Source organism: Vanrija pseudolonga, chromosome 3 (assembly GCF_020906515.1).
Source record: "Vanrija pseudolonga chromosome 3, complete sequence".
NCBI classification, from domain to species: domain Eukaryota; kingdom Fungi; phylum Basidiomycota; class Tremellomycetes; order Trichosporonales; family Trichosporonaceae; genus Vanrija; species Vanrija pseudolonga.
Genome location: NC_085851.1, coordinates 3,877,491 through 3,905,454, shown reverse-complemented (window position 1 = coordinate 3,905,454; position 27,964 = coordinate 3,877,491). Strand labels below are relative to the sequence as shown.

At 62.9% G+C, this 27,964-nt stretch overlaps 12 protein-coding genes across 12 annotated transcripts; 7 read left to right on the top strand and 5 right to left on the bottom strand.

The window, feature by feature from the left end:
• Positions 1 to 196: 196 nt before the first annotated feature.
• Positions 197 to 1,183, top strand: SRR (Serine racemase; the record flags this gene model as incomplete). The annotated part of the gene is made up of 1 exon (XM_062771596.1): positions 197 to 1,183. The coding sequence occupies one exon, from the start codon at positions 197 to 199 to the stop codon at positions 1,181 to 1,183; it is 987 nt and encodes a 328-aa protein (XP_062627580.1).
• Positions 1,184 to 1,855: 672 nt separating this feature from the next.
• Positions 1,856 to 4,051, top strand: LOC62_03G005068 (uncharacterized protein; the record flags this gene model as incomplete). Its single annotated transcript, XM_062771595.1, has 3 exons — positions 1,856 to 2,646; positions 2,697 to 3,261; positions 3,311 to 4,051. The coding sequence occupies 3 exons, from the start codon at positions 1,856 to 1,858 to the stop codon at positions 4,049 to 4,051; spliced, it is 2,097 nt and encodes a 698-aa protein (XP_062627579.1).
• Positions 4,052 to 4,239: 188 nt separating this feature from the next.
• all1483 (putative phosphoketolase 1) lies at positions 4,240 to 7,286 on the bottom strand. The gene is made up of 3 exons (XM_062771594.1): positions 6,650 to 7,286; positions 6,209 to 6,569; positions 4,240 to 6,169 (listed from the first exon to the last, which is right to left on the bottom strand). Exons 1-3 carry the CDS (start codon positions 6,951 to 6,953, stop codon positions 4,351 to 4,353), a joined length of 2,484 nt encoding a protein of 827 aa, XP_062627578.1. The 5' UTR covers positions 6,954 to 7,286; the 3' UTR covers positions 4,240 to 4,350.
• A 1,607-nt stretch (positions 7,287 to 8,893) lies between these two features.
• On the top strand, positions 8,894 to 10,315 carry BATDEDRAFT_20316 (NAD-dependent protein deacylase SIR4; the record flags this gene model as incomplete). Its single annotated transcript, XM_062771593.1, has 6 exons — positions 8,894 to 9,114; positions 9,161 to 9,214; positions 9,286 to 9,340; positions 9,376 to 9,834; positions 9,880 to 10,154; positions 10,204 to 10,315. The coding sequence occupies 6 exons, from the start codon at positions 8,894 to 8,896 to the stop codon at positions 10,313 to 10,315; spliced, it is 1,176 nt and encodes a 391-aa protein (XP_062627577.1).
• A 105-nt stretch (positions 10,316 to 10,420) lies between these two features.
• Positions 10,421 to 13,468, bottom strand: culC (Cullin-3; the record flags this gene model as incomplete). The annotated part of the gene is made up of 9 exons (XM_062771592.1): positions 13,323 to 13,468; positions 13,243 to 13,263; positions 13,043 to 13,172; positions 12,618 to 12,862; positions 12,217 to 12,564; positions 10,991 to 12,178; positions 10,694 to 10,954; positions 10,512 to 10,649; positions 10,421 to 10,474 (listed from the first exon to the last, which is right to left on the bottom strand). The coding sequence occupies exons 1-9, from the start codon at positions 13,371 to 13,373 to the stop codon at positions 10,421 to 10,423; spliced, it is 2,436 nt and encodes an 811-aa protein (XP_062627576.1). The 5' UTR covers positions 13,374 to 13,468.
• A 194-nt stretch (positions 13,469 to 13,662) lies between these two features.
• LOC62_03G005064 (uncharacterized protein) lies at positions 13,663 to 17,010 on the top strand (the record flags this gene model as incomplete). Its single annotated transcript, XM_062771591.1, has 1 exon — positions 13,663 to 17,010. One exon carries the CDS (start codon positions 13,663 to 13,665, stop codon positions 15,634 to 15,636), a length of 1,974 nt encoding a protein of 657 aa, XP_062627575.1. The 3' UTR covers positions 15,637 to 17,010.
• SPBC2F12.10 (54S ribosomal protein L35, mitochondrial) lies at positions 15,749 to 16,924 on the bottom strand (the record flags this gene model as incomplete). Its single annotated transcript, XM_062771590.1, has 1 exon — positions 15,749 to 16,924. The coding sequence occupies one exon, from the start codon at positions 16,922 to 16,924 to the stop codon at positions 15,749 to 15,751; it is 1,176 nt and encodes a 391-aa protein (XP_062627574.1).
• A 305-nt stretch (positions 17,011 to 17,315) lies between the features above and the next one.
• Positions 17,316 to 21,846, top strand: Usp4 (Ubiquitin carboxyl-terminal hydrolase 4). Its single transcript, XM_062771589.1, has 3 exons — positions 17,316 to 17,840; positions 17,910 to 18,950; positions 19,004 to 21,846. Exons 1-3 carry the CDS (start codon positions 17,483 to 17,485, stop codon positions 21,697 to 21,699), a joined length of 4,095 nt encoding a protein of 1,364 aa, XP_062627573.1. The 5' UTR covers positions 17,316 to 17,482; the 3' UTR covers positions 21,700 to 21,846.
• A 234-nt stretch (positions 21,847 to 22,080) lies between these two features.
• On the top strand, positions 22,081 to 22,611 carry LOC62_03G005061 (uncharacterized protein; the record flags this gene model as incomplete). The annotated part of the gene is made up of 1 exon (XM_062771588.1): positions 22,081 to 22,611. The coding sequence occupies one exon, from the start codon at positions 22,081 to 22,083 to the stop codon at positions 22,609 to 22,611; it is 531 nt and encodes a 176-aa protein (XP_062627572.1).
• Positions 22,612 to 22,651: 40 nt separating this feature from the next.
• Positions 22,652 to 23,725, bottom strand: LOC62_03G005060 (uncharacterized protein; the record flags this gene model as incomplete). Its single annotated transcript, XM_062771587.1, has 4 exons — positions 22,652 to 22,807; positions 22,889 to 23,007; positions 23,105 to 23,338; positions 23,392 to 23,725. 4 exons carry the CDS (start codon positions 23,723 to 23,725, stop codon positions 22,694 to 22,696), a joined length of 801 nt encoding a protein of 266 aa, XP_062627571.1. The 3' UTR covers positions 22,652 to 22,693.
• A 158-nt stretch (positions 23,726 to 23,883) lies between these two features.
• Positions 23,884 to 24,894, top strand: rangrf (Ran guanine nucleotide release factor). Its single transcript, XM_062771586.1, has 3 exons — positions 23,884 to 23,990; positions 24,041 to 24,169; positions 24,299 to 24,894. The coding sequence occupies exons 1-3, from the start codon at positions 23,908 to 23,910 to the stop codon at positions 24,720 to 24,722; spliced, it is 636 nt and encodes a 211-aa protein (XP_062627570.1). The 5' UTR covers positions 23,884 to 23,907; the 3' UTR covers positions 24,723 to 24,894.
• An 18-nt stretch (positions 24,895 to 24,912) lies between these two features.
• Positions 24,913 to 27,659, bottom strand: stt3 (Dolichyl-diphosphooligosaccharide--protein glycosyltransferase subunit stt3). Its single transcript, XM_062771585.1, has 4 exons — positions 27,216 to 27,659; positions 26,126 to 27,179; positions 25,280 to 26,079; positions 24,913 to 25,211 (listed from the first exon to the last, which is right to left on the bottom strand). Exons 1-4 carry the CDS (start codon positions 27,515 to 27,517, stop codon positions 24,971 to 24,973), a joined length of 2,397 nt encoding a protein of 798 aa, XP_062627569.1. The 5' UTR covers positions 27,518 to 27,659; the 3' UTR covers positions 24,913 to 24,970.
• Positions 27,660 to 27,964: the final 305 nt, after the last annotated feature.

Sequence of the window (27,964 nt, the reverse complement as noted above, 5' to 3'; positions counted from 1 at the left end):
ACATCCCGAATGAGTCGCGACAAGCACGGCGGATATTGTCGACTCCGTCCCAAGCTCACAGGAGACATCCGCTCCTACGGCGATCTCCGGCGGCCCCGTGCCGCCCCACCTTGCCGACTCGTGCTCCGTCGACCCACTTAAACGACCAATCTCTCGCTTACACTGATCCCATCCACCCCCACTCCCCCATCTCACAATGACCACCGACGCGCTCCCCACCTTTGCTGACGTCGAGGCCGCCGCCAAGCGCATCGAGGGCGTCGCGCACAAGACGCCCGTGCTCACCTCGACCACGGCCAACGCGCTCCTCGGCGCGGAGGTCTACTTCAAGGCCGAGAACTTCCAGCGCATGGGTGCCTTCAAGTTCCGCGGCGCGTACAACACCCTCTCGCAGTTCACCCCCGAGCAGAAGAAGGCCGGCGTGATTGCCTTCTCGTCTGGCAACCATGCGCAGGCGATCGCGCTGAGCGCCAAGCTCCTCGGCATCCCGGCCACGATCGTCATGCCGAAGGACGCGCCGCCCGCCAAGCTCGCCGCCACGCGCGGCTATGGCGCCGAGGTGGTCACGTACGACCGCTTCACGGAGGACCGAGACGCCATCTCCCGCCGCATCGCTGCTGAGCGTGGTGCGACCGTTGTGCCGCCATACAACCACAACGGTGTGATCACCGGCCAGGGAACAGTCGCGTACGAGCTGCTCAAGGAGGTCCCAGATCTCGACTACATCTTCGCCCCCCTCGGCGGTGGTGGCTTGCTCTCGGGCACGATCCTCGCTGCCAAGGGCCTCGCGCCGAACGCCAAGGTGTACGGCGTCGAGCCAGCTGCCGGGGACGACTTCCAGCAATCGTACCGCAAGGGCGAGATTGTCAAGATCCCAGTCCCCAAGACGATTGCAGACGGTGCGCAGACCCAGGCGCCAGGCGAGATCACGTTCAAGATCGTGTCGGAGGGCGTGGCGGACATTCTCACCGCCACCGACGAGCAGCTCGTCGAGTCGATCAAGTTCTACGCTGAACGCCTCAAGATTGTGGTGGAGCCTACTGGCGCATTGTCGCTCGCGGCCGCTCGCCACGCTGGCATCGACCTCAAGGGCAAGAAGGTCGGCATTATCATCAGCGGTGGTAATGTCGACTTGGTCAAGTGGGGCAAGTACTTGAGTGAGGGCTTGCCCAAAGAGGAGTGAAGTTGGGTGGGATGCACAGGCATGGCTTTGGCGGCGAGCGGGTCGCTCCTGATAATGCTCACCACCGCTGACGCGCTGACGTGTTGTGGCAGAATGACCCACAGACGCGTATCGACGACTCAAAGTGGGTGCCCCCCTGCCCCCCTGCGCCCCTTCCTTTGGACAAGAGCGTCGTACCTCCTTTGGCATGATCTGTGCGCCTGCTGCGCCCCTCACACAGTGCCCCCTGACCATACACACACACCACACGCCATGCCCCCGCCACTACTGCGCCCCCGACCTGGTCGCCGTCTCGTCTCGTCATGGCATGCCGCCTGCCTGCCTGCTGCCCGCCTGCCGTCGCTCTGCGCCGCATCCAGGCGGTTGACGTGTCAAAGGACATGCGTGTGTGTCGGTCGCACAGACGTTCGGCGCGACACTCGACACACGTCCCACCACGACGCCCTCGTGCCGCTGCGCCGCGCGCCCCCCCCCCCAAAGTTGAATCACCCACCACCCCCCACCTCTCTAACTTCTCACCCAACCCAACCCAGCCCCCGCTCACCCCCGTCTTCCTTCTTTGCCTTCCTTCTTCTTCTTCTTCTTCCCTTTATTCCCCGACTCACTCTTCTTCATCCGCCAATATCTCCTCTCTTCCTCCAACACCCATCATCAAGCACCTCACACCTTGCTATGTCTCGACCGCCGCCAGTCACGTACGGCAGTCGTTCTGGCAAGCGCAGGCCCAGCTCCGAGGCGCCACTTGCCGCCCTCGCTGAGTACGCCAAGTCGTCTTCCCCGTCGCCGCCGGACCGCCCTTCCTCGCCCTCGCAGGACCTGGGCGGGTACGGCGAAGAGGAGCCTGTCGAAGTGCCAGACGCCGACACCGCCATCGCCTCAGAGCGCGACGCTGGGTCAGACGACGAGCCCATGTTTGTCTCGGCGACAAAGCCAGCGCCAGTCGCAGCCGCAGCACCAGCGTCCAACGCACCCAGGATTGTCTTCACCGTCAACCCCGAGTTCCGCACTGTCACCGCCAAGGACACTTTCGGCGCCCGCGAGGTTGACTATCCGTTCTGCGCCGGGCTTCCCGCCGTGGGCGGTCCGTACTTTGACGGCAGAGACCCTCGCTGGGCCAGCCCCACCGTCTCGCTGGACCGTAAGTCGTACGTCACTGGCAAGTTTGTTGGGCACGATGGCGACACGTACCACATCCAGAAGGGAATGGAGAAGCGTGTCGACGGCGCCGAGCCCCCGATGGTGCACTTGGTCCCGCCGGCGTACGCGCACCCGGCCATGCACCCGAACGTGCTGGCCAACTGCGCTCCCTTCCTCGCACCCGTGAATGAGTTTCCGGCCAACAGCAACATCTACCCCGTCTTCGAGACAACGCGTGGCATTCGCGCGAAGTCGGGCATCTCAAGGCCTGCATACGATGCCAACCACGCGAATCACAAGGACGATGCTATGCCGTTCTGGGCTGAGTACGTTGCCCGTTGTTTGTCGATCTGAGGTCACCAACTGACTTGTGCAGGTGTGCTTTTCCCTGCCACCGATGTGACACGGACAAGTACGACAACTCGCCTCTCAAGCAACCTCACTACTGTGCAGTCACTACCTTCCAGTACCAGAATGACCCGGGGGTGCCACCCAATGCTCGGAGGTTAAAGTGCCAGAGCTGCGTGGCTGCTTCGCAGACTTGCCTCTTCGAATTCATGTACAAGGAAAAGCTCATCCGAGTCGAGCTCTACGTGCTCTTCTTCGAGAACAAGGACGCCCATCCAACGGACATGCTAGAAATGCTTTGGTGGAAGGGTAAGGACAGCAACAACTCCAAGAAGGCCCCCTCAAAGTCGGCCAAGAAGACGGCGTCAAAGAGGAGTCGTCCGAGCGGCTCGGCGGGCGGTTCAAAGAAGAAGAAGGCCAAAGTGGAAGTGGAGGAGCCAGAGGTGGACCACGACGGCGACGACGATGCCGAGAGAGACTTCGAGATGGAGGACGAAACCGGAAGCAGCGCCGCCGGGCCGAGTGGCCTGCGATCCGAGAGCTCCCCTCGCGCTTCCTCGATCGGTGATGAGGGTTCCATGATCAACTGGAAGGTGAGTTCTTCCGTGCCTCATCAAAGAGCTTCGGCTGACGACGCGACAGGACTACATTGGCAGCCGCTCAGAGTCAGACATTGTGGAGCCTGATGAGCCTCTCAAGGGCGATGATGGCATGCCTACCGACCGAGCTGCCTCGGTCCACCACCAGCCAGACCACGCGCCCGAGCCGACAGTCGAAACCGCCACCACTGCTGGCAATGGTCTCAACCTCGCTGTCGACAACGCAGGGCTCCCCCAAACCGCCTCCTCCACTCCGGTCGAGGGCGAGACTGCCGTCAACTTGGAGCAACGCAACGCGCAGCCTCGGCAGTCCCAGCACAGCGAGGCCACACCGGCCGAGGACAAGCAGGCGGACAGCCACGACAGCCCCGATGTCTCCGCCACGGCGAGCAAGCCAGTCGCCACTGATGACAAGGCTCACACCGCCCTCTCTCGTATCACGACGCCTATCGCGAGCCCAACGGATGAGATCGCCCGTGGGGACGGAGACATGGCCAACACCGTCCACCTCCTGGACAAGACCAAGGCGGCCAAGATTGCCCTTCTTCAGGCCGAACTCGACGCCGAGATGGCGGGCCACCGCAACACACGCAGCCTGTTGTCCGACGAGGCCCAGAAGGAGTTCGAGGCTGGAGTGCGCGCCTTGCGCTTGCAGCTTGATGCGAAGTTGGGAGAGGTCGCGGTCAGCTGCGATGCGGCGGAGGAGGCATCCCGGGCCAAGTTCAACACCGGCGTCGACGACGTCGACAGGCAGATGGCGAACTGCCTTGCGTTCTTAACGTAGTAGTAGAGACGAGTACATCTGCCGGGCAGGCACAGTATATGAAGAGTGTGCCTGCTGAGTATGGCTGCTGCTTCAACGCCCTCGGCACCGTTGTGCTACGGCCTACAACAAATCGCGTGCAGCAGCTCTCTGCCACGACGCACCTTCAGCGCCTACAGTCCCCTTCCCCTTGACGACGCTGGTACACGCATCTGACCACAAACCCTGCATAGCTATACGCTTATGTGTTTCCTAAATAATAGTTTGGACTAATCTTTCGACCTCGTGCTCAGTCTAAGCTCCAGCGGTCACAGTTTTGTTTACTCGGTGAAGCCGATGCCAGTGGCCTTGGCGCGGTTGTCACCAGTGACACCGGCCTTGGTCTTGGCGAAGGGCCAGGTCCAGGTACGGATGTGCTCGGGGTCGATGCCGTTCTCAAAGGCGTCGTGCTCGGCGGCGATCTGGAGGTCCTTGAGACGCTGGCGGATGACCGAGGTGCGGTTACGGAGGTGGGGGAGACGGTCGATGGCGTCGATGGCGAGCGTGTAGCGGTCCGTCTGGTTGCGGATCGCGAGCTCGAGCGGCGTGTCAATGTTGCCCTTCTCCTTGTAGCCGCGGACGTGGAGGTGCTGGGCCGAGCCGGGGCGCTTGTAGGTGAGCTTGTGGACGAGGAAGGGGTACGAGTGGAAGTTGAAGATGATGGGCTTGTCGTCGGTGAAGATGGCGCTGTACTCTCTGTCGGTGAGGCCGTGGGGGTGGTCGTTGTGCGACATGAGCTTGTACAGGTCGACGACGTTGACAAAGCGGATGTTGAGCTCGGGGATGTGCTCGTGCAGGAGGGCGACGGCGGCCAGCGCCTCCTGGGTGACGACGTCACCACACGAGGCGATGACAACGTCGGGCTCCTCGGTGGGGCGGACCGACGCCCACTCCCAGATTCCGACACCCTTGGTGCAGTGGGCAATGGCCTCCTCCATGTCGAGGAACTGGAGGTGGTCCTGCTTGTCGGCAACGACAACGTTGACGTAGTTGCTGCTCGAGAGAACGTGGTCCATGACGGACAGCAGGGTGTTGCCGTCAGGGGGCAGGTAGATGCGGACGACCTCGGGGCTCTTGTTGGAGACGACATCGAGGAAGCCAGGGTCCTGGTGGGTGAAGCCGTTGTGGTCCTGACGCCAGACGACGGCAGTGAGGAGGATGTTGAGCGAGGGGACCTTGTTGCGCCACTCGACCTCGAGGGCCTTCTCGATCCACTTGCAGTGCTGGTTGACCATCGAGTCGATGATGTGGATGAAGGGCTCGTACGAGTTGAGGAGACCGTGGCGGCCAGAGAGGACGTAGCCCTCGAGCCAGCCCTCGCAAGTGTGCTCGGACAGCATCTCCATCACACGTCCCTCGTGGGCGAGGTTTCCTCCGTCGTCGTCCTCGGGGAGGTAGTCGCCGAGCCAGACCTTCTTGCCCTTGGCGTAGACCGAGCCGAGCTTGTTGGACTCGGTCTCGTCGGGGCCGAAGAGGCGGAAGGTGGTGAGGTTGTCGCCGACGACATCACGCAGCCAGCCGGCCATGGTGGTCATGCCGTTGGCGAACGTGACACCGGGGGTGATGTTCTCGATGGCATACTTGCGGAAGTCGGGGAGGCGGAGGGCGCGCTTGCCGGCGGCATTGGCGACGGGGTTGGCCGAGATACGGCGGTTGCCCTTGGGAGCGAGCTCGCGGAGCTCCTCGATCAGGCGACCGTTCTTGTCAAACACCTCGTCAGGCTTGTAGGCCTTGAACCACGACTCGAGGAGACGCAGGTGCTCGGGGTTGCTGGCGACGTCGGGGATGGGGACCTGGTGCGCGCGCCAGTAGCCCTCGAGGTGGTGGCCACTGACGTCACGGGGCGCTGTCCAGCCCTTGGGCGAGCGCAGGATGATCATTGGCCAGCGAGGACGGAAGGCCTTGCCGGTGCTGCGGGCCTGCTTCTGGTACTCGCGGATCTCGGACACGGCCTGCTCGAGAGTCGCGGCCATGGCCTGGTGCATGGTGGTGAAGTCGGAGCCCTCGACAAAGTACGGCTTCCAGCCGTAGCCGATGAAGAGCGCCTCGAGCTCCTCGTGCGAGATACGCGAGAGGACGGTGGGGTTGTTGATCTTGTATCTGAGTAGGTCAGCAGCTGCACCGAGTTTAGTGACCTACCCGTTGAGGTGGAGAACAGGAAGGACGGCACCGTCAGTGATGGGGTTGAGGAACTTGGTCGAGTGCCACGAGGTGGCGAGGGGGCCGGTCTCGCTCTCACCGTCACCGACCATGGTGAGGGCGATGAGGTCGGGGTGGTCAAAGACGGCACCGAAGGCGTGCGAGATCGAGTAGCCGAGCTCACCGCCCTCGTGGAGGGAGCCGGGCGTCTCGGGCGTGGCGTGGGAGCCAATGCCGCCGGGGAACGAGAACTGCTTGAAGAAGCGCTTCAAGCCCTCCTCGTCCTCGGTGATGCTGTGGTACACCTCGGAGTAGACGCCCTCGAGGTACGACTGGGCGAGGATGGCGGGGGCACCGTGGCCTGTTGGGGTATGGCGTCAGCGGCCGTACGTCGCTACGTCTCTACGTCGCCGCCCTCGTCGCCACTGCAACTGCACCTACCAGGACCCGAGACGAAGAGCACGTCGAGGTCGTACTTCTTGATGAGGCGGTTCATGTGAATCCAGGTGAACGCCTGGCCCGTGTCCGAGCCCCAGTGGCCGAGGAGACGGGCCTTGAGGTGCTTGGGGCTAAGCGGCTCCTTGAGGAGCGGGTTGTCGCGGAGGTAGATCATACCGATACAGAGGTAGAGCGAGGCGCGGAGGTAGGCGTCCGTCTTGCGGAGCTCCTCCTCGGAGAGGGGCTCGCCCTTGACGGTCGAGCGCGCGATGCCGAAGGGGGTGAGCGAGAGGTTGATGTCTCCCATGGTGAGATGTGCTGGTGAGCCGGGGGAATCGGATGGGAAGGCAGAGGAGGGGGGGTGGCATGGCTGGTCATCGTCTTATACCCCATGGTGGGGAGCTGGGAGGGGGGCATGGCATGGCATGCGGCAAGTGTCTGCGGCGGTAGAGGAGCCGTACGCCCACTGCCGCATTCTCTGAGTGGATACGACGACGCCGAGGGCAGAGGCTCGAGGGTCTGGGCGCGCGCCGTGCAGAGGCAGGCAGGGAGCGAGGTTGCAGTAGGCAGAATGAGCGAGGTGGCGGCCTACGCAATGAAGGAAGCGTGAGAACGTGCGCCAGCGCCGGGCGCCACCGACCCACGGCAGGCCGGGGCGGGGCGTGCGTGCAGATGCGAGAGCGGTGTGTTTATGCGGCGGGGCGGGTGGGCGGCGGCCGTCGTGGGTCTGACGCATCGCAGCTCTGGAAAGATGCAGCTCGCAGATGAGCACGCAGAGCACGCAGAGCACGCAGAGCACGCAGAGCAGCAGCAAGTCTCAACTACGCCACACCACAGGGACCACCCAAAGCTTGGCTGATTGGCGAGAGAGGAGCGGCGGCAAGAGTCGGAGATCAGCGTCATAACCCTCGGAGCAGATAGCACGGCGTGCTACCGGCTTCATGTGCCGCTCGATGCTCGCCGCCGCCAAGGAACACTGACAGACGCCACAGCCACCGCCGCCGCCGCCCCCGCCACGGCCAAAGGCGTCCGTATCCGAGGGTAACAAGAGAGCAGTAACAGGCGGCGCAGACGGACAGACGAAAGTCGTTTTACGCCGCCGGTCCACGCCGCCCACTGCTGCCAGTCCGCTGCTGCCAGGAAACAAATCCAAGCCTCCCGTGCCTGCAACTCGGAATGACCGCATCGACGCGAATCTGCTCGCTCTGCTGCAGCAATCCGCCGAAACCTCGTAAACTGCTCCCCAAAGCCCCAAAGACGCAGCGAATCGCTGCCGACGCTGCGGTGCGCACGCACGCATGCACGGTTGCACAACGCATGTGCCATACATTTTGTTCTGCACGTGCAGCCGGTGTGCACTGCTGCCTGCCCCCTGCCCCTCGGCGTCCCTCCCGGCCCGGACACGCTGCCGGGCCAAGGATAGAACCCAGGGCCGTGACGCCGAGGGAGAGCGGGCACCCTCTGTGCCTGCGGCGGCGAGTCAGCGAGCGAGCGAAGCCGAGGCGAGGCGAGTTGCCCAACTAATCGGCGCCGAAGCGCGCCTACGTACGCACACACACACGCTCCGGCGGCGGCCGTCGCCGAGGACCGGAGGGGTCGTGCCCGAGCGGCTCGCAGTCTCGCCGAGCTGCGTGGGGGCCCCGGGGCTGCCGGCGGTGGTTTCTGGCATGACGCGATCCGAGCGTTGCCCATTGCAGAGAAGAAACCCGCCAGTGCGAGGTCTCGACGTCCGCAGGTTTCTGCCCAGCGTACATGGCAAGCTCGCAAGGGAAGGCGGCGGCCAGCCAAGATCGACAGACAGCCTGACTTTCGCCCGCGCACTCTCCTTGAATCTCGGCGCCTCAACCGCCTCACTCCGCCTCAGCTCGCTTCGCTTCCTCCCCCCTCGCAATAGGTGCGTCCGCAATCCCTCGGCATGGAACCGTCGTCGCTCGGCGCAGCGTCGGCGCCGCACATTCAGCGCGCAGACTTGGCGATGGAGCGCTCCCTGCCGAGCCAGGTGCTATTCTTCGTCGCGGCCGCTTCGGCAGGTACATATCTGCATGTCCCGCCCGCCCGGACGACCGACCGGACTACATACATACCCTATGCATATCGACGAGCTCGCCGTGTGCGTGCTGTGAACCGCGGAGCGCTGGATAGGCCAGGCGGACGGCCGTGGGGCCCCAGACAAAAGTTGACCTCCACTCCACCCTCAACTGACCGAACAACCGTTACTCATGACTTTGCGTTCCCCACCACACGCCAATGGTCCGCATCTCGATCCCAAACCTGCCCCCCTCAACAGGCCCACGCATCCTCACGGGGCTGTCCGTCGCGCCGGTCCCAGAGGCGGTGGCGCACCTCGCCTCCTTTCTCGCTGCTGGGCGCGGAAAGACGCTGGCTATCACTGGTGCTGGGGTTTCCGTCGACTCGGGGATTCGGGCGTACCGGGGCAAGGAGGGCGCGTACTCGAATCCGAACTACAAGTGGGTCGCGGGCGGAGCGAGCGCGCCGGAGGCTGCTGACGTCCAGGCCGATTTTCTACGGCGAGCTCGTTGAGGACTCTGCGCGCGGGGAGATGTTCAGGTGCGTCGGCTGGGCGATTGTCGAGGTCCTATGTAGCTGACGCCCCAGAAAACGATGTACGTCGTGTCGAGTGAGCTAGAGTCGCATACTAACCATCCACGAGACTGGGCGCGCTCATTCCTCGGCGTGAGTACCCCCGCTACGCGTCCCTAACGACCCAGTACCCGCCGGTCCGCGACGCGCTCCCGAACCCAACGCACATCTACATCGCGTCGCTGCAAGCCCTCGGCCTGTCCCCGGGGCTGATAACGCAGAACGTGGACAACCTGCACCGCAAGGCGCTGGCGATGCTCGAGAGCCGCCTCGGCACGCCGACAGGCGACCAGCCTCCGCCAGGCCATGCCGCGCCGCTAGGCCCGCGCCCGATCCTCGAGTTGCATGGGACGCTGGCGCGCGTGCATTGCCTCCGCGAGGGGCACGAGCAGACGCGCGACGCGTTCCAGAGTGCGCTTGCGAGCGAGAATCCCCAATGGGACGCCGCGGCGAAAGAGATGGAGGAGACGGGCAACAAGCCGCGCACGAACCCCGACGGCGACGTCGAGCTCCCCGGCGCAGACTACACCACGTTCCGCGTGCCCGAGTGCTCGGTGTGCGCGGCGCACCGGAAACACAACAGCATCGTGCGTGTGTGCATTGGGCATGGATGGCTGACGCCCGCGCGGCAGATCAAACCCAACGTCGTGTTCTTCGGCGAGACGCTCCCCGAGGGCGTGAGGGACGCGTCGTTTGCTCTGGTTGAGAACGCGTCCCAGCTCCTCGTGATGGGCACCTCGTTGGCAACGTACTCTGCCTTCCGGCTCATCAAGGCCGCGCGCGAGCAGGGTAAACCCGTGCTCATGATCTCCCAGGGGCCGAGCCGCGCCGACGGGCTCGACGGCGTCGAGAAGATGGAGCGCAAGGCCGGCCCTGTGCTGCGCGCTTATTTGGACGAGGTTGTCAGGTGGGCCAGAACAAGGACACGGAGGAGTGAAGCTCACGCCGCCGCGCAGGACTCGCACAGGACCCGAGGTCGACGCCGTCCGCGCCGTGCTCGACGCTGGCGTTACAAAACGCCCGCCCGACGTCGAGGACAGCCGCGAGCATGTCCAGTACCCCCCGTAGCATACAGTACACATCGATGCATTGGTAGAATAACAGTGTGGGGGGTGATGTATGCAAAGTATGGACACGAAACGGTGCGTGCGATGCGTGGAAAGGGGTCGTCTATTACGCCAGGTAACGGTACACGCCAATGTCATTTGTCCGTTCAAGGTACTCGCGCTGATTGTCAGTTACCCCGGTAAACCTTGCAACTCACGTCAATGAGAGACTCAATGCGCTTCTTGATGTTCGACATGGATGGCACGAAGCGCGCGCTCAGCTGGTGCGCAACCTCCGAGATGAGGTCGTTGTGCGTCATCGTCTTGCGGTTCTTCATGATGCGGACAATGCAGGCCTGGAGAGTTAGTGGGTACGTTTGAACAGCCGTGTATCACCCACCTCGATCTGGTGTCGCCGCTCCTCGTCGACCATCTCCTGCGTCTCCTCGCGCTCCTTGGGAGTCTCAACCTTGGACGCCACCTGCATGATCTTGATCCTCGCAAGCGGCGACGTAAAGGCATCATTGAAGGAGAAGACGTCGGTGGGGTTGACCTCACGGCCCTTGGGCGTCTTCGTCAGGACACGGAACTTGGCACATGCGAGGGACTGCAGGGTGCGCTGCAGGTCGGCGTCGGCAAGACCAGTGGCGGATTTGATGTCCTGGGGGTTAGCTTCTGACGCGGTTGTCTAACCCACGTTGTAAGACAGCGTCTCGTCGTCCTTGACATCCTCGAAGAGGAGCAGCACGACAAGCGCCTGAGTTGAGAGATTGAGATCATGCGACCGCGCCTTGAAGCGCACGCGCACATCAGCTGTACCCAGGTTCGCCTGCCACGTAAGGCGACGACCAGTATGCCGGCCGTCATAGTACTTCTGGTACAGGTCTGTTGCCTGCGACAAGGTCGGACCAAAGGTACATGTCGACGCTGCGACCACTGGCTGAGGCCAGTAGCTCGCAGTGAGAACGTTGACAGAGATGTCGAAGGGGAGTGTCGCGTTGCTCTTGCCCATAAAGTTACGGAACGAGTTGGCAGACTCGGCGCTCAAGCGCATGTCGGTGAACATGCCCTCGAGCTTCTGCGTGAACTGGAAGCCCATCTCCACCTTGAGCTTGGCCACCATTCCACGCTCCGCATCGTCGCTGGCACTGCGGCCGTAGAGCAGTCGCTTGGCCAGATGGTTCTTGTAGTACCTCTCAAACTTGTCCTTGTCCGAGAGGAACCTGAACAGGATGATGGTCTTCTCCAGCGCGACGTCAATCTCGTCCTCTGTCTTGGCCTTGGCACCCTTCTTCAAGTGGTCGTCGATGAAGAGGGAGAGGAACTCTGGGGAGCGCTGGTTGGCATTGATGAATGACTGGAAGGCTTCGTTGATGGACGCCTGGATCTGCTTGTCGCCGCCGAAAGCCTGCTCCAGGATGGCATCAAACTTGTCCTTCAGGTCGTGGACATCCTGCACCCAGCGCAGGCCCTGAGATAATGCCGAAGCAGCGGCAGTCGGCGCCTTGGCCTTACCCTTGCCCTTGGGATCAGGCTTCTCGTCCTCGTCCATGCCTCCGGTGCTGGGGCCGGCATCCTGCTCCACCCTCGACGCGCCGTCGTTGATGGCCTTGCCGTACGACTCGACGCTCTCGCGCAGTGCCAGGCGCAGTGCATCCTTTCCACCATCGTCGGGCACACGGAGGAAGAGCGTGTACAGGCGGTGCAGGTCGTCGTAGCGGTCGGCCTCGAGCATGGCGCCGAGCCCTGATCCAGGCATCTTCATGATAGCTTGCAGGTGTGGTGTCAGCAGGCTGCCAATCAGCAGCCCGTCCAGCTGCTTCCACGTAAACGACGACAAGTAGTTTGCCGTCCGGTTGGCCTCCTCCGCGAACCGAGTCTCGACCTAGGAATCAGCGTGTGCCCCAGTGCAACACCACTCACGTTGCGCAGATATGCCGGGGCGTCTCCCCTCTCCAACATGGCAACCGCCTCCTGCCCGTAAAAGTCCTTACTCCTGCGCAGGAACTCGGGCTCGAAGGACGTGACATAGACCGTTCTGCCTCCCATCGCCTCGGGGTTCTCGAGGCGGAGGAGGAAGTCGACGCAGTCGCGAATACTCGAGCGCTGAATCGCCTCTCCATCACGCTCAAGCTGCACCAGTGACAGAAGAGTGCCGATTAGGTGTGTATGGATCGGGTGCTTGCTGGATCGCACGATTTGGGACAGGAAGAGGTCGCGGCCGACCTCCTCGACCATGGGCAGCCCGTTGGTCATGGCGTAGCCCTTGTTCTGGACATGTAAGCCCAGCTCTGTGGCCGCGTCCTGCCAAACCCTTAACCTACGAGGTACGCCAAAACATGGTTCATGGAGCGCATGGCCTGCACATGGTCGTCCCACACGCCCTTGACCGCCCGGAGGAACCTGTCGCCTTCAACGGCTCGCTCGATGGCCTCCTGGCCGCCACCGAGCTTGCCGGCCGTATGCGCGCCTGATGCACGAGGGAAGGCGGGAACAATGCGCTCTTCGGCGAGGAGATCGAGGTGTTCGGTAATGAGCTCCTTGACACCCTTGTAGAGCATCGGGCCCTCTGGCGACGTCGTCAGTGGTGATTCGAGGCCGAGACAACGGAGTACGCAAGGCACAACAGCAGATAATTGTGCCCTGCAACATGGATCCCCCGCATGGCACGATCAAATGTGCGTGTGCTGCATGCTATTGCCATGCTGGAATGGGCATGCTGCCCGTTCCGCGCAGTTGTGCCACTCACCCTTGAAGAGCACCATGTTGTAGGCATAATTGAAGGTCTCTGCGAAGAACAGGGTCGATGTCTTGTGGTTGAGAATGGTGCGCAGTGCCGCCGACAGCTTGGCCCAAGTGTCCTTGATGCTGACTTGTTTCTGCACATGTCAGTTTGTGGTGTTGCCTCGTCGAGTTGACGTGGCCCCGAGGGGCCGAGTGGTTACTGACTTGGACCTTTGGTGGTGCGCGCTGGCGGGGGTGTGTGAGTTTAGGCTTCTGCTACGTGACAGTGTAGTAGTGGTACGTACAATCTTGTTCTGTGGCCTGCCCCTCCGGGCATTGCCCAGTGACATTGCCATGGCGGAGAAGGGGTTTGAGATGAGAAGTGTCGATGAACGGCGGCGGCGAAGTGATTGGGGACAATGAGAAGATGCGAAGTGTGTGTGTGTGTGATGGCCCACCCAGTCAGTCAGTGTTGTCGCCGTCCACATGTTATCACCTGGGCGACGCGAAGGCATTGACGGGATCAAATCCACGTGGCTCAGATAGTGACTTTGAAACCACCGGCCGACCCGAAGACGACGCCCGCACCCACGGCGCAGGCAAAGTCAGTTTCGACTTTGCACTCTGCAACCCATCTCACCGGCCATGGCCTCGTCGGCCAACGCACTCTACGTCCTCCGCCTCGTGATAAACGGCGGCGAGGGGACACTGCGCACGGCCACGGCACTCAGGCGCTTCTCCACCGCCGCGCTGTCAGCGAGGGACCATGCGCCAACGCTCAGCCAGAGCAGGGCATACGCCGCCGCGCCGTCGTCCTCGCTCGCTGCCACGCCCGACTTTCTCGAGCCCGACAACGAAGAGTATGTCGGCGCCGAGGCATTCTTGCCCACGCGGCAAGGACACCCGCACGCGCCTATCCCGTGGCCGACACTCTTCTCGCACGAGACGGGCGCCAAGCCTGCCCCGGCCCGCCCGTGCGACCTCCTTGCTCGCCTCGTCGCCGAGAACAAGCTTGGCCCGGCGCGTAAAGTCCATGACGAGCTGCGTGCGCTCCACACAGATATCCTTCATCGCGAAATCTATCTCTCTGCGGCCGTGTCCTCGCTCGCCTCGACGCCAGAAGGCCGCGCCAACTTTCTCTTTTGGATGGGCTTGATCCCCAACCGCCCCGCGACGCCTGCGACCCCGGTCCTCAAGAACACCTGGCACCCAATCGTGTACCGACTGATTGGAGAGCACTCGGAGGACCTCCAGTTCATCTCCAACTTCCTCACGCTGGCCGGCAAGAAGGGTCTCCTGCCTGCTGTGCTTCCGTCGCTCATCACTCCCCTGGTCGCCATTTGCCCTCCCCATGTGAGCGAGAGGATTTTGGAGAGCGCGATCGCTGCCTATCTCTCTGTGACGGTACCAAAGACATCAACTTCGGCAAGAGCGGACAGGAACCGAACGAGAGCAACGGACCAGGTGACTGGTTTCTGGAACCGATACCTCCGAGCTCTCGCCATTGCCGGCTGGGACGAAAGCGCAAGGGCGCTCCTCTTCTCGCCGCCCAAGGGCATCAGCTGGTCGCGCTTCTCTCGATCGGTGGTTCTGGGCCAGGGACTTGAGCGCCGCGACACGGCGGCCGCTGCACGCGCCGAAGCCGAGGAGGAAAATCCGTTTGGCATCCTCAACAGGAACAATGTCCCAGCCCTCGCTATCGGGCTGCGCCAGGCGCTCAACTCGGACCAGCTGCCCCATGTTTCTCGTCTTGCCGATCTCCAGCGCCAGCTCCTGGCCCTCCCAAAACGCACCTCGCTCATTCGCCGCTTCCGAAACCGCTTCACCCGCCCGCCCTCGACACCTGCCGGGCGCTCAACGCCCACCATGCGCGAGGTGTGGTGGTGGCACGCCGAGATCGTGCGTCTTGCGCAGGATGGCCGGCCTGAGGATGCCATCAGGGTCTTCAGAGAGCACTTCCTCTGGGTTGGCCTCCCGCCCACCAACGTCGCCAAGTCCGATGAGCCGAGTTACGGCTTCACACGCCTCGTCCCCTCTGCTCGTATCAATACATCGGTGCTCCGCTCTATCCTGGCGCTTCTCCCAATCGACGAGCTGTCGGAATACCAGCAGCAGTACCTCCGCCTGGCTCGCAGCACGGCGCCGTCGCTTCAGCCAAACGAGTACACGCACCTCGCGTTCATCCGCGAGATGACGTACCGCCAGGGACCTGTTGCGGGCACCACTGCACTCCACGCCATTGTCGAAGCCGGGCTTGACCCTGGCGCGCCGGCGTGGAGTGCGCTGGTGCTGAGTCTCTGTGGTCGCGGCCAAGTCTCTGGTGCCATTCAAGTTCTTGACGGCATGGAGAAGCGGGCCAAGATTGGCGACTCGGGAATCCGCATGCCACTCCCCACTGCGCGCACATATGCCGGTGCCATCCGACTGCTGATGCAGAATGGCCACCGGACTGAAGCCCAAGCTCTTCTTGTCCGCTTGAGGGACACCTTGGGAAGCGAGGAAGCCGGCGGTCGCAAGCGCAAGATCTATGCGAGCGCGTCCGAGGCGCTCAAGGCCAAGCCAGCTCCTGTTGCTTCTGCTGGCAACCCCAGTGACGAGCTGGACCGCGCACACGGTTAGAACCCCACAACCACTCCATACCATCACATCATCACCACGCCATCTGCATGAATTGTTTTTGTTGCATGATAAAAAATGCTATGCCTAGTGTCACATCTCTCTCCGACTTGCTCTACGCCTCCTGGGGCTTGGCCTGGGCCTCGCCAAGCTGGCCACCGACCAGCGCCTGCATCTCAGCAATGACGCCCTCGTACGCCTCCTGCCTGACCTCGGCAGCGCGCTGCTGCCTCGCGTTGAGGGGCATGCCGTACTTGGCCTCCTTGGGGGGCTTGCCGTACTCTGGCGCCGACTGGCCGCGGAACTCCTGGTACGTCTTCCCGATGTGGTCGGCGGCCTCCTCGGTCCACTGGGAGCGGATGAGCGTGGCGGCGATGACGTCCGAGGTCGCCAGGCCGTTGGCAGCGAAGAAGGTGCGGATGTTGAAGCCGTCACGCTTGATCTCGGCCGAGGGCGCGGCGTCACCCTGCTTGATGACAATGAACGCGTAGCGGTGCTTGCCGGTTCCGCGAGCGGGCGCGAAAGGCTCGTACGCCAGCACCTCCTTACCGGCAGCAGTGAAGAGGTTGACCTCGTCCGAGACGACCGACAGAGGAATGTCGGTCTTGGCAAAGTGCAGGCGTTCGACGAACGAGTGCGTCTCGTGGCTTGGTGCGTCGGCGTCGATAACAAGCAGGGTGTACTTGGCCTCGGGGGTCGCCGAGCCAGTCACGCCAGCGACGGGGTGGTTGAAGAGCTGGACGGTGACCTCTGGCGGGGTCGCAAACTGCTCGGACGACTGGATCGAGCCGGCCTCGATGCCCGCAATGCGGATGGCAGCGGCCGGCAGGTGGTCGGCCAGCAGGTCGGGGATCACGCCGAGCTGGTACACGCGCTGCATGATGAGGTCAAGCTCTCCCTCCTTCTTCCACTTGCGCTCGGCGAGGTTACGGAAGACGGGCTGCGCGAACAGGCCCTTGCCGCCCGTCGTCTTGAATGTCCGCCTGATCGCCGGGTCGTTGACGTACGCGTCCACCTCGAGACGCGCTATCCTCCGCACCTGCTCCGGCGTGGGCTTGGCGCCCGCCTTGGCCTGGAGCTTGGCCAGGCGCTCGCGCTGCAGCTTGTTCTCCTCGGCAATGTATGCGAGCGCGGCATCGTACGCTGGCTCGGCGCCGGCGGGGAGCGCAGGCTCAAAGGCGGCGGGGGCGGGGGCGGCAGACGTTGACTCGTGACGCGACAGGATGCGCGAGGGGCCCGCGCGCGTCGAGATGCGCGTGGCTGCCCTGGTGAGGAGGCGAGGGGTGGCCATTGTGGTGTGTCAAGTGTCGACTGTAGCTGTTGTTGCAGTCGTCGATCAAAAGTCACAATGCCTGGCTGGCTGCTTCGTTTCCGGCGCCTGCCGAACCGACTTTTTGAATTAAATCCCATCAGTTTTTGTCGCTTTTGTGTGGACCACAAGGGCGGGGGGCAAGTCACGTGACAGTCAATCTGGTCGCCTCCCTTTCCCCACTCCGTCAATCGTCACCCCTCACACCCACTCCTCCGCCTCTCCGTCCCTCCCTCCTTCGCACCGCGCGTCGTCTGCGATATCAACAACGACGACGACGACGACAAACAATAACAAGTCGCCTACGACAGCGTAGTCTCTTGAGTCATCCTATATCCAAACGGGGCAAAGGCTGCTTGCGTAGAGTTTAAATAAAGCCCATTACGCAGCAGCAGCTACGAAAGCCCAACCAACGCAACACAACAAACCTCCCTCCGCTCCAACCTCCCCGACTCACGACCCCCTTATACCCCACCTCTTGCTGGTTGGCCTCACCAAAGGCAACAGCGTTCCCCAGTCCCGCGCTGCACGTCGCACGAAATGCCTGCAGCGCAGAACGGTAGCCTCGCTCCCCCGACCACACTCAAGCGCCCGCGGACCGACCCCCCCTCACCTTCCTCGTCGAGCTCCCCAAAGCGCGCCGCCTCAGAAGACCCAGTCTCCTTCCTCGATACGTCGTTGCCCCCCTCGCAGGCCCCACCACTCCACCCATCGTCGCCCTTGTCTAGAATGGACGTCGAGGACGAGCACGAGTCGGCAGGCGAGTGGGTCTCTAGAACGGGCCGCGTGAGCCTCAACGAGAACGAGCACCCCGACACAGACGCCGACATGGCCGACGCCACTGCCGCCGGCCCGCCAGACCTCAGGTCCACGCGCGAGCTGTACAACACTGTGATGGGTGAGTAGCGTCCCAAGACTCGTGACCGCGTGGTGTTGCTGGCCGCCGGCCCCCGCGCTGACAATGCAGCGGCCTTACCGCCACCGTTCACCCCCTGGGCCATGTTCCACCTCCTGCCCAGCAGCTTCTTCTCCGCGCTCCAGCGCCACGCGATGGGCGATGGCGGAGAGCCCGTACCTCCCCTTAGCCTCGAGTCTCTCCTCCCGCCAGGTGAGACTGCGATCGAGGTCACCGAGCTCTCGCGCCCCGGCGGGAGAGGCACCCTCCGCCCCTCCAAGACCAACCTCTGGCGCATTCGTGCCGGCCTGGTCGAAGACGAGGACTTTGTCTTCCTTGCCTCAGAGGGCTGGAACGCAATCGTCGACTTTTACAGCTACCCCAGCGACCACCCCACGCTGCCCCGCTTGTGCCTGCCCAGCGGCCGTGTGGAGATTGCCCCCAACGTCTACAAGCTCCACCTGGTCGCCGCAGCCACCACGTCGATCCCAGTGCCTCCAGCATACCCACACCCTCCCCTCCTCATCACTGCTCCGAGCAACACTACCCTGCAAGAGCTTATGATGTTTGCGCGCAACGCGTTCCCGGGCAAGGTGTCGGTGGGATCCCCGCTCAGGCTGTGGGTTGTCGATGACGCGCCCAACACACTCGAGATTGAGGCAAAGGAATTGGTTACCCTCGGCGCGCGTGAGCCGGCCTCTAACCAGCCGAGCCACCGCACGACTCTTGCCGACGCTGGCCTAGCTGACGGCGACTCGATCGCTGTCGAGGTCAGTGTCGCCACCGCCCCGGGTGGCAAGACACAGTGGGTCCTGGCCAAGGACGGCACGGGCAAGGCGATCGAGAAGCCCGTCGCGGCCGCCGCGCCTGCTCCCTTATTCTCCAAGCCTGCCCACTATGCTGGCAACGCTACCTCGAGTGGATCTTCGTCGTCCAACAACCTCCTCGCCTTGGCCACCACCGGAGCTGCCGGCAAAGTTCAGACGCGCTCGCAGTCGCGCACGCGCGGCAGCCACGGCCTTGTCGGCTTGAACAATCTCGGCAACACGTGTTTCCTGGCGTCAGCCACGCAGTGTCTTAGCAACACCAATGTGTTGGCGGAATACTTCCTCTGTGAGTAACAGCAGTTGTGGAACTGGCAGGACCCACATGGCTAACACCCTTAGCCGGTGTCTACCGCGAGGAGCTCAACCCCGATAACCCTCTCGGCATGCACGGCCAGGTTGCCGAGGCATTCGGCGAGGTCATCGAGAACCTCCACAACTCGGCACCCCACTCCTCCTTCTCGCCCCGCAGGCTCAAGGCGACCTGCTCGCGCTTCGCTCCCCAGTTTGCCGGCTACGGTCAGCACGACACCCAAGAATTCCTTGCCTTCCTGTTGGATGGTCTTCACGAGGACCTGAACCGCATCAAGAAGAAGCCCTACATCGAGATGCCGGACTGGAAGCCGGGAGGCGGCGACCGTGAGCTTGTCGAGCATGGCAAGATTTGCTGGGACGGCTACAAGAAGCGCAACGATTCGGTCATTGTCGATCTTTTCCAGGGCCAGCTGCAGAGCACGCTTGTCTGCCCCGAATGCCACAAGGAGTCGATCACCATGGACCCATTCATGTACCTCACTGTCCCGCTGCCCATCGCGCAGACGAGAACCTTCAAGCTCACCTTCTTCCCGAAGGATACCGACAGGCTGCCTATCAACGTCCAGCTCTTGATTCCTGTCAACGCATCATTCTCCGCCCTCAAGGACAAGCTAGGCGCCTTGGTCGGCGCCAAGGGCTCAAACATTGTCGGATACGACTTCTGGAAGGGCATGCCCTACACTTGGTGGAACGACTCGGACCCCAACAGCGAGGCCAAGGACCATGACACCGTCGTCTTCCACGAAGTAGGCGCCCCTGTGGTTGTCAACCACAAGGCTGCCGGCACCCAGCCCACGGATGGCTCTGTTACTGTTCCCGTCTACACTTTCATCCGCCAGGAGCAGCCCCGTTCGTCGTTCTCGCGCGATCCGTACCCCAGCGAGGGCAGTCACTACCCGCTCTTCATCACGCTTTCAAAGACGGAGGCAACCGACCCTTCTGCTGTGCGCGCCGCCATCATGCGCGCCTATTCTCGTATCGTCAAGCCTGAGACCAAGGCGGAGCTGTGGGTGTCGGCCAACTCGCCTCATGCCAAGGAACTCGACGATGACGACGACCATGTCACCGACATTTACGTCGACGGTGCCCCGCGTTCGTCGACGGAGAGTGGGCGTTCGAGCCACCGTGAGCACCTCTCACCCCTGGCTCCACTAGCGACACTGGGCAGCAGCACTGGCGACCTCCCGCGCACCCACAGCTCGGTGTCGGTTCACAGCCAGTCAGGACGTCTTGTCCCCCGTGGTGACCTGTTCAAGGTCCACGTTGCGGACGCGTCGTCTGCCGACTCCCACGGCAGCTCCATGAGCCTCTTCAAGACTACCAACAAGGATCCGAGCATCCACAACTTCTACAAGGGCCATGCGCAGGGCGCCCACAACCTGTGGTCGTCGCTGGACAAGCGGAGAGCTTCGAAGCGCCCAATGCTCCAGCGCATCTCATCGAGTATCTCCAACCTGGTCGGCTCGTCACCCAACTCGGACGACGAGGGTGAAGATGCGGCACCGATTCCCACTCTTCCGGTCGTTCGACCTGGTGAGGCAATCTTCGTGGAGTGGAAGCAGGAGGACTTTGACGATTTCTTCCCCGGCTGTAACAATGGTCCTGTGCTTTTCGAAACCGAGACCATTGTCGACCCTGCGATCGCCAAGGAAGCTGCCAAGAAGCGTGAAGGCCGAAGCATCACGCTTGATGACTGCCTTGACGAGTTCTCCAAAGAGGAGACGCTGGGCCAGGACGACCTGTGGTACTGCCCCGTGTGCAAGAAGCACCAGGCTGCGACCAAGAAGCTCGATATTTACAAGGCTCCGGATATCCTTGTCATCTGCCTGAAGCGCTTTGGCAGTTCGAGGCAACTCAGAGACAAGCTCGACCACCTTGTCCAGTTCCCTGCCGAGGGCCTCGACCTGGACGAGCGCGTGGGTGAGCGCCGGGTCACCAAGACACTCAACCTCACGCCCGAGGAGGCGAAGAACTATGGCATCGAGCACTCGACCGAGCCGTACATCTACGACCTGTACGCTGTGGACAACCACTTTGGTGGTCTCGGCGGTGGCCACTACACGGCCTTTTGCCAGAACAAGGAGGACAGCAACTGGTACAACTTTGACGACTCCCGGGTGTCCAAGACCAATGTCGACGCGGTTCAGAGCAGAGCGGCATACCTGCTGTTCTACCAGCGCCGTACTGAGCGCCGTATTGGTGGCATCTCGAGAATCAAGGCCGAGGAGGCGAGCAGAGCTGCCACACCGCTGCCGTCTGCGCCCGAGTCGCCCGTGATTGCGCCGAGCGTTCCCGAGTCGGCCATGGTGAGCTCGTTTAACAGCGCGCCGGGCACCCCAGCACAGCCTTCGCCAGTGGTATCCAGCTCGTCTACACTGGACTCGGATGACGACAGGCCGCTTGGGCTAAGCGCGTCGGGCGACCTGCGATCTGTTGGCGACAAGATTGGCTTTGGCAACACGGCGTGGACTGCCACGACCACGCCTGCGCACCGCCCCTCGTTACCGACGCCGGACTCGAGCGACAATGACGAGTTTGTACCGGTGACGGAGAGCTCGACTGGGGCCAGTGCGCCAGTTTCTATCCACCTGCCAAGCACGACGGCGTCTGGCGAGGCGTCCGAGTCTGGCCTGGGAGAGGAGTACCATGTTGTGCGGGAGAGCGACGCGTCGACTTCGGATGCCGAGATGGTCAGCGTGCCGCGCAGCCCGCAGAGTGAGTAGGGGAGGGTCTGCAGGGCACATAAGTGCTCTGCGGTGCCCAAGGGACAGCCTGCGCCGTTGAATCGGCGCCTGGAACCCGACTTCAGAACCAGTACACGACACAAGCACAGAAAACCACAAACAAGCCAATAATTCTTGCATGCGGGGTGGGGGTTGAGGGGGCGGTGGAGGGACAGGGAGTAGAGTCGTAGCTCGTTGCAGAGTTGCATGTATATCGTACGCGACGAGGTTGGGGGTGGTGCAGGCAGGTGTGGTTGGGGCCTGGGACTCATGTTGTTGTGACCGGTGTGGCGGTAGCCGAGACTGACTCGGTCGTCCGACTCGGTATAGATATCCGCTGACACTGTCTTGGCAACAACAGCATCACACCTCACTCCACCGATGCCACCAGCGCCGACACTGCAAGGTGACAACGGCATCGTCCTCTCAGCGCTGCACCAGAGCGACCTGGGCTCCCTACACGAGCTGTACGCAGCAAACGAAAGCAGCCTGAACATTCCCTCGCCGTACACTGCCGCCGACGCAAAAGCGACCCTCGACTCGGCGTCGAGCGAGGGAACGTACTTCTGGGCGATCCGATCAGACAACAAGCTAGTCGGGACCGTCGCGCTGCGGTTCACGCCGGGCGCCATCACCGCCGACCTAGGCGGCATCGTGCTCGCCTCAACTCACCGCGGCACGGGGCTAGCGACGGCTGCGGCCCGACTGGCGCTCGCCCACGCGTGGGACGTAGGCTTTGATGCTGTCGAGTGGGAGTGCCTTGCGGACAATAGGCACAGTGTGGCCCTTGCCCAGAGGCTGGGGTTTGGATTCTACAGGGAGGGCGTGAGCTCGTCCTCGCTGGAACGATATCGCGGTGTGCCGGCCGTGTGGGGCGTGCTGAGGCGGCCGTCTGGCAGCGGGGAACGGTAGCCCCGACACTCGTGCTGTCGCCGGTCTTTGTGTACCATCTAGCGCTCCATGCATTATTATACAACTGTTCCCTCCGTGACGCCTAGTACCGCCCCGCGACCTCGTTCCGGCGTGCCCTCTCGGCGCGCGCGACGACCTCCTCAATCTCGACCAGCTGCTCGTGCACGTCGACAAAGAGGTCCGACACGGTCGTCGTCTGCATGAGCGCGAGCGAGCGTCAGCGAGCGAGCGAGCGGTCGCGCGGCTGGCCGCCCGCGAAGGCAGGCAGGCCACTTACAAATTCAGTATACCGCGACACGAGGGCCGCGACGTCTGCGCGGATCTCGCCCACGTCCTTCTGCCGCCTGTGGAGGGTGGCCTGGCCTTTCACGAGGGCAGGCTTGAGCGCGACGATGTCTGCGGTTTCGGCCGGGTGTGAGCGAGCGTCACTTGTCGACGAACCCAGGCCCGGAGCAAGCATGGCGCCGTGCCGCACCACGCCGCGCCCACCCACCTTCCAGCTCGCCCGCGCCCGCGACGCCACGCCCGTCCAACAGCCCAATCTCGCGCAGCCCGCGCTCGGCGTCGACAATGTCCGCCTTGGCCTCGAGCACCATCGCGGCCTTGGCGCCGACGGGTAACAAGTCGCGCGGCTGCACCGCCGCGTTGTTGTCGCCTTCGGCACCTTCCTCCTCTTCCTCCGTCTCGTCGGGCAGACTCAGGCGCAGTAGCGGCGCGTACGCGTCGTCTGTCGAGCGTCAGCGAGCCCCCTGCGCTGCGCTGCCACCTGCCAGCACGCACAGTTGTCGTAGAACTGCTTCAAGGCCGGGTTGGACCCCACGACCGCCTCGAGCTTCGCCACCAGCGCCGACACACGCGCCGTCAGCGGTTCGGGCGCGGCGTCAGCGTCGGCGTCATGCGGCTGCTGCTCCTTTACCGGCCGCCGGCGCGCACGCTGTCTCGCGCGGGACACGGCGTCGGTGGGCTCCGCGGCTGCTGCTGCTGCTGGCGCGCCGTCGTCGGACAGGTTGAGCCCCGCGAGCTGGGACGCCGGGACGCCGCCGACGCGCGCTTCTAGCGCACGTACCCTCAGCTCGAAGCCGAACGCCGTCGAGTCTGGCTGCGGTGTGGTCATGGTCGTTGTTGTGTTGTTGTTGCAAGCGGTTCGCGTCATGGCCACCCACCTAGTCAACGCGACATCAAGGACACCATTTGGTCCCGCCAAATCTCGAACTCCCTGCGTCATGGCCAAAGCCTTGACAACCAGTTCACCCAAGTTGGCATCTTACAAACCACCGCAACACGACAAAAGCAACCATGACCGCGCAACAGATCGCCCCGCGCCCCCTCTTCGGCGGCGCGATCGCCTTTGCCGTCCCGACGAGCTACCACGACGCGAGGTGAGCGGGACCGAGCGGAGGCGTCACCACTGCTAACCCTCCCCGCCCAGCGACATGCGCCAAGTCCCCGACACGCAGGAAGTCTTCCTCTCGCACGAGTCGGACACGAGCGTCATTGTTGAGATCCTGCAGTCGCCTACTGAGGGGGACGCGGGGCGGGATTTGTACGCTGCTGCCAAGTGAGTGAGCTGCGAGCGAGCGCCAGCGCGCAGCGCGAGCAGCGGCGCCGCGAAGTGGCAAATGCCAGTGGCAAAACTCTGCTTGCCCCCCTCTTCCCGTCGCACTCGCTAACGCTCGTGCTCCTCCAGGTTTCACTTCGACTCCATAGCGCACGACAATGCCGCGCTCTCCTCGTCGATCCTCACCCCCGCGCCCGCAACCGCCACCCCACCGCAAGTCCTCACCGCCGCCTCGGCCGAGCAGCTCCCGACCCCAACCCCAGTCATCATCACGGGCCTGCAGACGATCCACAAGTTCTCGCACGACCCCACGGGTGCGCCGCGACCAGGCCACGAGGGCGACACGCCGGACCGCGTGTGGATCGGCGTCGCGCTCTGGCGCTGCTGGGCCGACGTGGGCGGCAGCAAGAAGCGCGCCGACGTCGTGGGCAGCGTTAATGTCAACCTCAGCGCCGAGGGGGGCGAGGCCGAGCAGAAGCGCGTGGAGGCTTGGTGGCGCGAGAACGTCGCTGGGCTTCGTGTCCTCGACTGGGGACTCATTGGAGACGAGTAGAGAGGGAGGGGAAAACATCGAAACGAAAACAAAACACCAAAAACGAGGACCGAACACCAAGACGAGGGCCGGGCCTCGGCCACATCAGACGGCTGGTAACAACACCATGCCACCTGCCACCTGCCACCTACCATAGCACTACGTAGACACAACATGCAACACAACTGCCACCACCTGCACTGCACCACCGCAAACTCTACGCATGCATGTCTACACGGCCGGCGCGGCGCTCCGCGCCACACCGTCTTTTACTTCTTCTGCGGTGTCGACGGCGCAGCCTTCAGCCGCGCGCCGGCGTTGAACGCGTTGACGGCCTTGTGGGCACGTCCAAACGAGTCCTCCTTCTTCACCTTGTAGATGCGGACAATCCAGTTCTCGGACGTGAACGCCTCCTCAATCGTCTCGAGGTTCTCGTGGGTGCCCTTGGCGGGGATGCGCTGGCCACGGACACGGTCCTGGGCCGGGTGGCCACCGTAGAGCTCGGGGAAGCTGGCGCGGTTAGCGACAGTCAGGTTGCAGGCTCGCTTGCGCTGCGCGCAAGCTCGCGCCACACTCACCGGTGGTACGACATCTTGTACATGAGCGACTCGCGCATCGTCTCGGACGCCCGGTCATCCACAGCGTACTCGCCCCGAGGGGTAAAGTACTTGTGCTCCTGCACCTCCTCGGGCCACTCGCCCTGGGCAATGCGAACCATCCACAAGAACTTGTTGATGTCGTCGCCAGAGTAGCCGAGAAGGCCACCAAAGATGACGAGCACGTAGTCAACGTCGTGCTTGCGCAGGATCGGGTAAGCAATGTCCTCGTTGGAGGACATGGCCTTGCCGACAGTCGCAATGTGCGTGTTGTTCCACGTGTTGTTGTCAACAAGCGTAGGGCGGTCGGCCATGCCAGCAATCTGGTAGCCATAGTCCCACCACGACATGACAACAGCGTCCTTGGGCGTGTTCTGGCGCAGCCAGTAGTAGGCCTCGCGGAAGTCGTCGATAATGTTCTGGCTGCCGTCGGGGTTGCGCGAAGACAGCACAACTGAGGGCGACGAGTAGGCGCTCGACGTGACGTACGTGCAGTGGTGAACGAAGATGGCAAGCATGAGCACGATGGTCGAGATGACGGCGAAGCGCGAGTCGAGGCCAAAGATGCCCCTCGACTTCTTGCCGCTGAGGATACCAGAGAACTCGAAGGTCTGGTCCTTCTTGTGGCTGGGCTTCTTGCCGCCCTTCTTGGGCGCGGCGACGGGTGCGCCAGTCTCGTCCTCCGACGCCTCAGGGAGGGTGGGGTCAATGTACGCCTCGAGGAGCTTGGAGATGGCAATCGAGGCGGTGACGCAGACGACGGGCGTGAGGACGAGCATGAGCTTAGGGAGTCAGTAATAGTCCGATGCCCACTCCCCGCCGACTTACTCGAACCATCACACCCGAGAAGTACGAGCTGAACAGGGCGTAGATGATGATGAAGACGTGCTCGTCACGGAGCTCCTTGAACGCCCAGAAGACACCGGCGGGGAAGACCCAGATGAGCATCTGCAGGTCGAAGAAGTAGGCGGGCCAGGCGGTCGGCTGGTGCTCCGAAACCGAAGCAATGATGGGCATGTGCACCTTGGCGTAGCCAGTGTCCCAGAGCGAGTAGAAACGGCCAGTCCAGGGGGCGATCCAGCCCGAGAACGTGAGGAGGACGAGGGCAGTGAACGAAATAACAAAGACCAGGACGACAAACGCGCGGAGGAGCTGCTGGAACTGCTTGCCAGGGACAAGCTTGCGGACGACCTCGACAAACGCGATGAGCTGGACCAGGCCGAATGTACCGAGAGCGGCCATACCCTCCGACGTACGGATAGGCAGGAACTCGACGAAGGGCACCTGCATCGACGCGACGGTGCCGAGGACGTACCAGGACGAGTAGGCAACGTAGATGCGGTGGTTGTAGCGGCCCATGAGGATCAGGACAAAGACGTGCAGAGGCACAAGGTTGGTGATGAACACGTAGCCACCCCACGCGGCGACCATCCAGCCGTAGAACAGGGCAGTGACGGTACCCCACCAGGCCGAGCCAGTCTTGAGGGCCTTGATCCAGAAGTAGAACGTGGCCATGAGGAGGAAGATGGCAATGGCCTCGTTGTCGTACGAACCAGCGACCGAACGCGAGATGTAGCCGGGCACGATGCCGATGAAGGCGGCGGCGAGGAGACCAGCCGAGGGCGTGGCCATCTCCGTGGTGAAGAGGTAGGTCGCCCAGGCGGTGAGACCCGAGAATCCGGGCGCGAGCAGGACACACACGTTGCGGATGTCAACAGGCATGTTGATCCAGCGGAGGAAGCTCCAAATCAGGCCAGAGGTCACCATGATACCGGGGTAGACGGTGCCGCCAACGGTACGGCCAAGGGGGTACCATGCGGTGGGGTCAAACCAGTTCCAGAACTCGTAGAAGCCCTCGTTGACGAGGACCTTGGTCGCACGGCTGGGCGTCAGCTGCTGTTCCATACTTTCAGCTTACTAGTTGAACCAGGGGTCAAACTCGTGAATGACACTCTCGAAGCGGATGACGGCGAAGAGGCGAGACGCGACGGCTGCGCCGCAGATGAAGGCGAGAATCACAAAGCGCAGCAGCGACTGCGTGTTGTCGATGGTCGACTTGGGGACATGCGGCAGCGGGTACGCGTACTTTGGCGCGTGCTCGACGTCGGCCGAGGTCTCTGGAGCCGGCGTTGGTGCAGCAGCGGCAGCCGCGGCAGGCTTGGGTGCTGCGGGCGCGGGCGACGCTGGCGCCGCAGCTGCCGACTTTGACTTTGGTGGCATCGCGTGTCGGGGTGTCGAGGGGGAGAGAGAAGGGGACCGGGGGCTGGAATGCGCGCGCGCCCTTTTGCTGTCCTCTTGCTTTGTGCCGTGTAAAGGACAGTCGGAGTGAGATGGGGGTTGGTTGAGTGGTTGGCTGTGAACTCGACGTCAGTAACGTGCACGAGGTGGTGGTGGCAGCCACCCACCCACTTGGAACCGCCGGCGTCGTCGCGACTGACGTGCCAGCGAGACACGCGCCAGGGGTGGGGTGGAAGTGTTACGTAATGGAATATTTGCGTGTATTTTTATTAAACTCTCTAGGTGATATTGATCTATCTACTCCCGCTATTTCCATTGGGATTTGGGGTGTGTCTGTTTACTGGATTTGACAAGATTGATTTGTGGGTGGGCGGGGTGGGCCATCGGGGCAAGCGGTGACGTATTTCCATTGCATTGCTGGGCAGGGAG

What these genes read in the sequence shown, in the direction of transcription:
- all1483 (XM_062771594.1), bottom strand. Translation starts at nt 6,953, where the DNA reads ATGGGAGACATCAACCTCTCGCTCACCCCCTTCGGCATCGCGCGCTCG. An exon ending in GCTCTTCGTCTCGGGTCCTG is followed by an intron (nt 6,570 to 6,649) that starts GTAGGTGCAGTT and finishes ATACCCCAACAG; the next exon opens with GCCACGGTGCCCCCGCCATC. An exon ending in CCTGTTCTCCACCTCAACGG is followed by an intron (nt 6,170 to 6,208) that starts GTAGGTCACTAA and finishes TGACCTACTCAG; the next exon opens with ATACAAGATCAACAACCCCA.
- Usp4 (XM_062771589.1), top strand. Translation starts at nt 17,483, where the DNA reads ATGCCTGCAGCGCAGAACGGTAGCCTCGCTCCCCCGACCACACTCAAG. An exon ending in GCTGTACAACACTGTGATGG is followed by an intron (nt 17,841 to 17,909) that starts GTGAGTAGCGTC and finishes CTGACAATGCAG; the next exon opens with CGGCCTTACCGCCACCGTTC. An exon ending in GTTGGCGGAATACTTCCTCT is followed by an intron (nt 18,951 to 19,003) that starts GTGAGTAACAGC and finishes TAACACCCTTAG; the next exon opens with CCGGTGTCTACCGCGAGGAG.
- rangrf (XM_062771586.1), top strand. Translation starts at nt 23,908, where the DNA reads ATGACCGCGCAACAGATCGCCCCGCGCCCCCTCTTCGGCGGCGCGATC. An exon ending in ACGAGCTACCACGACGCGAG is followed by an intron (nt 23,991 to 24,040) that starts GTGAGCGGGACC and finishes CTCCCCGCCCAG; the next exon opens with CGACATGCGCCAAGTCCCCG. An exon ending in GATTTGTACGCTGCTGCCAA is followed by an intron (nt 24,170 to 24,298) that starts GTGAGTGAGCTG and finishes GTGCTCCTCCAG; the next exon opens with GTTTCACTTCGACTCCATAG.
- stt3 (XM_062771585.1), bottom strand. Translation starts at nt 27,517, where the DNA reads ATGCCACCAAAGTCAAAGTCGGCAGCTGCGGCGCCAGCGTCGCCCGCG. An exon ending in TCTCGGGTGTGATGGTTCGA is followed by an intron (nt 26,080 to 26,125) that starts GTAAGTCGGCGG and finishes TGACTCCCTAAG; the next exon opens with CTCATGCTCGTCCTCACGCC. An exon ending in TACAAGATGTCGTACCACCG is followed by an intron (nt 25,212 to 25,279) that starts GTGAGTGTGGCG and finishes TAACCGCGCCAG; the next exon opens with CTTCCCCGAGCTCTACGGTG.